Raw genomic sequence first — 7,858 nt, forward strand, 5'->3', positions numbered from 1 at the left:
CCAGAAGATGGACTTGAACCAGTGTCCAGTCTGCAAAGAGGAGGGTCAACACAGAGAAAACATTTCCTCCATGCTTCTAAGTGAAGCCCAGGTCAAGCAGGACCTCTTATCTTCACGTAGATGGAACTGGTAAAAGCCTGAGGAGCCAGGGGCTCCCCCCAAGCCCATATGACCCCTGAGAAACAGATCCTCGTATGACCTTAAAAGTAATAATATATTGGTTTATCTGGGCCAACTGTATGGCCTTAAACACCCAAAAGGAAAGTATAACCAAAGATTAAAGGGGCCAATATAATTTCATAAGAGTCTATATGTATAGCTAAAGGCTACATAACAAGCAACAATGCCAGACAGGCGTTACCTTCTTTGAATTGTTGGCCAGGGTGTCCAAAGGGATTCCCACATAGTAACCCAGCATAGAACTGGGAAAATCAACAGCAGACCCCAATCTTATCCAAAGGAATATTCACAACTGATTACCGTTGGATGAGGAACAGCTGATCCTCCTAAAACAACCTCTAGATAGGCTGATTATATTCACCAGAAGGGCTCGTGGTGAGGAATGGCTGGGGTTGCCGAGAACACAGCAGACAGTAGCAGGGATATCAGAGCATCAGGGCTGTAGTGGTGGGAGGGAGGCTATGGGAGGGTGCTATCTGGGAAGTGGGTATAAAATTAAATAAATTAAAAAAAATAATTCTTCAAAGCATAAAAATTTGCTCCTTAATAACTGATGGATGTGAAAAACATTACCATTGAAATCTACCTGATGACTTTATATCCATGCTCAGATGCCTAGAAGCTCAGAAAGCAAGTGACTGTGACTAGTAATAATCAGATATATAGAGATTAGAAATGCATGTGCATCTTAGTGTTAATTGTATTAAAAATCAATTTTTCTGTATGAAACTGTGTATTTTAATACTGAAATGGAGATCTTTTTTAAAGCTGAAAACCTCATTTATTTTTATGTTTTACAGGGTTTATACTGTGTACAATATTGTATAACTGTATTAATTCAAGTGTAAACCTAAAAATTTACATCCAATTTTGAAAGAGATGCATCTTAGCTCTGGGAAGTGTTATTGAATATGTCAATGCTGTTGTAATGAAATGCTTCTTCTAATTATATGTTTATTAAATAAATAAAAGAAATTAAACCTGGGTTTTAGGGCTGATTTCAAGGCAAACTCTTTACCACATGAGCTATTCCCCCAGCTCTGATTACTCTAGAGTCTTTATGTTGATACTCTAGAGTCAGACGTTCATATAGCAAAATCAAACTTATGGATGTTTTCTGCAGTAAGAGACTTTACATCCCAAGATGCATATTAGAGTGGTACAGTAATACAGTGCTGGAGAAACTTAGAGAATTTAGGGTTTTATCGTGTAATTTGGGGGAGGATTCAAAAAGTGGGGGTACAGTCAGTTACATAGCTAAGGAAGTGAAGACACCTGCCACTAAACCTGACAACTTGGTTTGATCCCAAACAGAGAGAACTGACTCCTGCAAGTTGTACTCTGACTTCGACCCTCATTTGGGGTGCACACACGCACACACGCACACACGCACGCACGCACGCACGCACACACACACACACACACACTCACTGAATCAATGAAATTTAAAGTATTTTAAAGAAAGAAATTCTGTGATTGGGTATCTTAATAAATCTTAAATTTAAGGCGAGAGTAGGGCAAGGCCCAAATTAATTGGTAAAGAATCAGTAGTTACTTGGGTTCCCTGGAAATTTTTCCATGGTTTCCTTGCTATTGCTTCTCAGACATTATTCCATATGGCTTGGTTCTGACTCAATTCTGTCATGGTTATAGAGGATCTTATTTGGTGTGAGGTTCTCTGTGACAGACAAGCACCACAGCCTAGCTTGAGTGTGGAGACACCTGGCTTGGAGGAGCTGCTTCTCTCTCCCTTTTTCACTTATTTGGGGAGCTGCATAAAGAAAATCAGGAAGAATAAGGTTTTAGCAGTGGTGTGTGAGCAAAGAATTCACTTATTATTGGCCATGGGGTGGGGGTGGGGGCATGAAGAAACGTCTATTGGAAATATATCAGGAGGATCTAGTGTTCCATGGAAGCAGAAATGCCTAGTTTGGTTATTTTGTACCTGTGAAAGAGAGAGTAGGAAAAGGGATTATGTGTCAGTCAGTACTTGCTGTGTATCCTGCACTAAGTACTTACATTATCTTTCTTAATCCCTTAAGTGCGATCAGTCCGAAAGGAAGGATGCATATCCCTAGTGTTGGGAGTAAGGCCAAACCGGAAATGCATGGTAGTGGGGTAGATTATTAGGTGTTGTTTAAGATATGAGTTTTAGCATAATAGCTTAAATTTTTCTGACCCCATGCTCCCAACTAGTTGTATGATTTTGACCAAATTACTGAGGCCATTAGAACTTACATAGTTTACATATTTAAGTAGGCAGTAATATTACAAACATCAAGGTTAATATTACCTGGCACTTAATAAACACTCAAGGTATAGTTGTTGTTATTTTCTTATGTTAGTTGTATAACTTTGCACAAACCACAAAATTCTTAAGAGCCTCACTTCTGATACCCTTTTGCAGGAGTAGTATAAAGATCAAAAAGTACAGGGAGTGTTTTAGAAATAGTACAAATAAAGTATTTGTTAATCACAAACATTTATGTCTGGGTTATGTTTTGGAGCCAAATTCTGCAGTGTCTTGAATGTTAGGATGGGAAATTTAGATATTTTGTGGCTGTTAGAAATCCAGCTATCAAATGGACTTTTTTTTTTTTTTTTTTAAATAGGATGATAAAAGGAGTGGTCTAGGGGAGCTGGAATTTGAGAACCTAGAGATTCAAGAACCATATTTATAAAGCCTTTTAGGCTATAATGGTGGTCTTGCTAAGTAAGCTGGCAGTAGAAATGAAAAGCTGGACATTGCTGAGAGATTTCTACAGGTCCAAGTTGATGTGAGGGATATGAAACAAAAATCAAATTTTCTTGAACCCTTAAATTTGAGAATGGACTGAATATTTGTCTTTCAATATAAGTGGTTTATACAGGTGAAGAAATAGTCCTTGGAGAGGACTCAGTGGTTAAGAGCACTTGCTGCTCTTGCAGAGGACTAGTGTTCCATTTCCAGAACCCTTGTCACATAGCCCACAACCACCTATATCTCCAGTTTCAGGGGATTCACCACCCACTTTTGGATTTTGCATATGCACACATGTACATGTAAATAAAGAACAAAATCTTTAAAAAAAGAAGTAAGTAGCTCTGCAGCAATGCACAGGATGACCAAAAGCTTTCAGTTTTAAAACTAGTATTTGGTTTTCTCTGAAATAAAAACCCGAAAGTGTATCATGCAAAAAAGAAAGCTGTTGGAAAAGGATATAGTGCAGCAATAAGCTGTAGATAATTTTGCTGTAAGTTAAGATAAATATAAATATTTTGGAAATTTTGTGATTTTTAAAAAAGCTATTAGGGATAAACATTTTAAGTTTATCAAGAATGATGGACACATAGTGATGGACAGATCTGTGGGAGCAGATAATTGTGGACTCTAGAGGGTGGACACCCTGTAGTTCTTTTGACATCTACATATTTGGAAGCTGTAATAAAACCGGTAGAGGGATTGAGCTATGAACTATTTGCTAAAGACTTATCTGGAAGATTTCCCTTCTCTGACCTGAGACTTGACTTTTCTCTGTAGGAACTTTCCGCTGTACTTTTTGCCATACAGAGGTAGAAGAGGATGAATCAGCAATGCCTAAAAAAGATGCACGCACACTTTTGGCAAGGTTTAATGAACAAATTGAGCCCATTTATGCATTGCTTCGAGAGACAGAGGATGTAAACTTGGCCTATGAAATACTTGAGCCAGAACCCACAGAAATCCCAGCCCTGAAACAGAGGTGAGTGGAAGCTCTGTGCCCTTATGAAGAGCCCTTTTAAACTTGTACTAGTTTTAACTTGGAGAGAAAGAGCAGTCATTTACCAGGAGCCTAAAGACTAGAATGTTATATAGGGTTCAAGCTCTGCCATATTTGTCTTAATTTGTGCCTGTGATAAAATTTGTTTATACAGCAGAAAATCTTTAAATAGGTTTAACTTCAGCTGCTTACTCTGCTTGGGCCTAAGGCAACTCAGCTAGTCCTTAGCTTATCTTAAATTAGTTGTGCCTCTTGGAGGTATTTGAATTTTCCTAGTCAACTTTTGAAGGTCAAAATTCTTTGGAATGCAGCGTTTTCTTTTTAAATTTTTGTTTTTAAATTAGCATACAAAGTAATAGGCTTTATTATGTTCTTTGCAGTCATACTGTATTTTTGTTAATTCTTCTCCCCCGTGCTTCTCCCCCATTCCCCTGCTTTCACTTATACCCCCCCAACTTGTGCCATTGTACCCCAGCAGTCCCTTGTCCTCTTTCCACATTTATGTCACGTGTATTCTATATCCTGGCTTCCCCCATCCCCACTGCACACATACTCCTTGTTTCTTGAAAACCTCTTTTCCCCTTTCTAGTTTGGGCCCCTCTCTACTTTTACAGCCTACACCCACATTTATACTCATATCTGTACACGTACATAAAAATTAGAAGCCAGGATCTACAGATGAGCGAGAACATGCAGCACTTTATTTTATTGTTCTGAAGCACTTTAACCACATACTTCTTTCTTGCTTTCTTTAGTTTTAAATGCAACTTTCTGAAAGTAAAGTGTTACCTGAATTAATATTTCTAGCAATGGCTTCCTTGTTTTCGGGGTGCTCTAATGTTTGAATTGCTAGGTAGTCTTAGTTCCCTTGTGCCATGAGGTCATTATGTTGTTTTTTGAAAAGCATAAATGAGAACTGGTGGAGTGCTCTCCTACTTACCCTGTCTTTCTTTCTTTCTGTTGTCAAGATGAATCCATACCCACATGCCTACCCATTTCCTAGAGCTCAGTGGTCCCAGTTGTATTTGTATAGCATTTTAGAAGGTCTGTTAGTACTTTATTACCTCTGGTACTGAATGTTACAGAATAGCAAGTCTTGAGCTGTTTGTTTCTAGTAGTTAAAGATAGTTGGGTTGTACAGAAAGTTTTCTATCTTTATCAGGTACTGTGAATTTTCTGATCTATGCCATGTGTTTGTTAGGATGTGTTTGCCTAGGATAACAGAAAATTCATCTAAACTGAATAATAAGAGAATTTGTCTTCCATGACTAGAGGCCCCGACTTAGTAAACTTCAGAATGGGTTAATTTCATAGCTCAGTTATACCCCGAAGGATCTCGATTTGTTCCATATTTTATACTTTCCTGAATGTAACCTGTTGGGTCATCCTCTTAGGACAGTGAAATGAACTGTTCTAAGATGTCTGGCCGTGCCATGGCTATTACCAACAAATGAAAATATCCAAATACAGGAAAGGGGACTATCCTTTTTTATTAGCTACTTTTCTGTTGCTGTGATAGAAACACCATGACCAAGGGAACTTAAAAAAAGGAAGAGTTTATTTAGCTTACAGTTCCAAAGGGGCAAGAGTCCATCATGATGGGGAGGCATGGTAGCAGAGGTGACTGGAGGAAGAGCTTTCACATCTCAGGCAGGCACAGGAAGCAGGGCATGACTGAAGATCCAGCAAGGCTTAAGAACTCTCTAAACCCTTCCCTCAGTGACCTCCTTCCTCCAGTATGACCTCCCAAAACTGCGCCACCAACTGTGGACACCTTATGTTTTGTTTTAAAAACAAGACTGAAGAAAGTTTCCCAGAGAACTCTTTGTCCTTTCTCTTCCCAGTGCCTTACTGACTAGCATTACTTTATATGCTTATTTTTAACCACTAATTGACAAAGGAAATGAAATAACATGATTGGTGCTCAGACCAGTTAAGCTTTACTTCCTACAGCTGGGAAAGAGCTCAGAGTTTTTTGAAGCAATTAGCCATCTGTATTTAAATAAAAGCTGTAAGCAAAATAAATAAATAAATAAATTAATAAATAAATAAATAAATAAAATAAATAAATAAATAAATCGCACCACGGTTAGTAGGGAGCCACTACTGTTCACATCATAGGTAGCCTCATGTTTTTGTTATTGTCACAGAGTTTCTTGTCAAGAATTTATTTTTAGTTTTTTTTTTTTTTTTTTTTTTTTTTTCCTTTTTTTTTTTTTTTGAGACAGAGTCTGAGGCTGGCCTTGAACTCACTTTTGTAAAAATAAAGACTTTTCTAAGCCTATGGATTAGCCCCTACTATCTGTAGTTATTAGGCCTGTTTATCAAGATGCTTCCTACCACATAGCATTCAGTTACCACCACTACAGCTGTTGTTCCACACCTACCACAGTCCACCTCTCATTCTGATCCCTATAAGACTGAGGCAGGTCCTGTGGTACAGCAACACCAGAAGTTGAGCAGTAGCTCAATGTGGTCAGGGGCACTCTGTTGGAACTAAATTAGATGGTGCTGTTCTGACTAAGATGTTCCCACCAAGCATCTGAGAAGCTCCCCTGCCTATATATAGTATCCTAGGTGTGATACTGGTTTTACCTTTCTGTACAGTAAGTGCATAAAGTTATATAATAACCCATCTTACTACAAGGATTCATTGTGCTCCAAAACAATAGCATGAAAACTCAGAGACAGTGGTAATGTATTTTTTAACAAGCGTTTTAGTTACCAATCTGTAATCAGTTAAATTTTAGTGTCCCTGGGTTAGGAACTAGAGGATACTTCTGCAGTACTGTTAGTAGGCCCAACCCAGGTGTTGATGGAAACACAATTCTAGCCTTTCAACAAGTTCAACCCATTGATAATACTTTAATTTTTTCTTACCTTCCTAGAGGAATTCCTTGTCTGTAGTCTTCCCCTTCCTCATTATCTCTTAGGACTCACTTTAAAGATCTTTTAAATTTTAGTTTTGAAAGACTTGGGGTAAAGCACAGAGGTGCTGTGGATGCTTAGGGTGTATGAGACCCTGGGTTCCATCCCCAGCAAACTACCCCACCCTCCATTTTGAAATTACATTCCTCTTACCCGTGAGTTACATCTTTTGAAAGTTTAAAATTTCTTAATTAAAAAAATTCAAGAATAAATTATTGTTTTAGTCACCTTCAACTAATTGCTCTTCATCGAAGAAATTTAAATATTTACCAAAGGAGTGAACTTCCACATCTCTCTTCTGGATTTCTGAGGTGGCACATCCCATTAACTGGTGATTTAGGTTGGTGCCTATAGTAAATGTAGACATAAAATTATGGAATTAACTGTGGCTAAAATTACCTTTTAAATTTTTTGAAACTTGTCTGGCTTGCCAAATTTCTGTTGCCTCAAACAGTAGCTATCTTGAATTTCTAAAAGAGAATACAAAAAGTAAAAAAGATTTGTAAGTTATCATCTTCATTAATTGCCCTTTCTCTCTAGTTTTCCTGTCTTCCTTTGTTCAAAGTACTTTTTGTGCCTTTATGAAATAAGAGTATTTATGATGCTATCTGTCAAGATTATGTGTGTCTGAGAAACAGACTCAGAAAGAGTGAGCCTGGATGAAGGAAAAATAGATAATATGGCTGTCCAGGTCCAAGCTAAAGTACTATACTTTTCTTGTCTCTCTTAAGTGGAGTTACCTAACTCAGGGAGACAAATTTTGGGGCAGACATGTCTACAGGGCAGCTCAGCACAACAGGATGAAACTGGTGACTGAGGGTAGAAGAAGCATTAAAAGGGCTTGGGGAATGGATAGCCAAAACAACCCTGAGAACTAAGAGCAATGCTGGGGGAATTAATGTACCAGATTTTAAGCTCTACTACAGAGCTATAGTCATAAAAACAATATGGTACTGGCATAAAAATAGACCCATAGACCAATGGAACAAAATTGAAGACCCAAATATGAG

General features: G+C 38.1%; 1 protein-coding gene across 2 annotated transcripts in view; it reads left to right on the plus strand.

Moving 5' to 3' along the window:
• Gtf2e1 (general transcription factor IIE subunit 1) overlaps positions 1–7,858 on the plus strand; it is a 50,209-nt gene that overhangs the window by 32,977 nt on the left and 9,374 nt on the right. For both annotated transcript variants that reach the window (XM_008842912.3, XM_029568224.1), the window contains exon 3: positions 3,701–3,902. In XM_008842912.3, the coding sequence (XP_008841134.1) occupies positions 3,701–3,902 (202 nt within the window). The remainder of the gene's footprint in view (positions 1–3,700; positions 3,903–7,858) is intronic.

This window comes from Nannospalax galili, unplaced genomic scaffold, assembly GCF_000622305.1.
Source record: "Nannospalax galili isolate Female #2095 unplaced genomic scaffold, S.galili_v1.0 scaffold18, whole genome shotgun sequence".
Lineage (NCBI taxonomy): Eukaryota > Metazoa > Chordata > Mammalia > Rodentia > Spalacidae > Nannospalax > Nannospalax galili.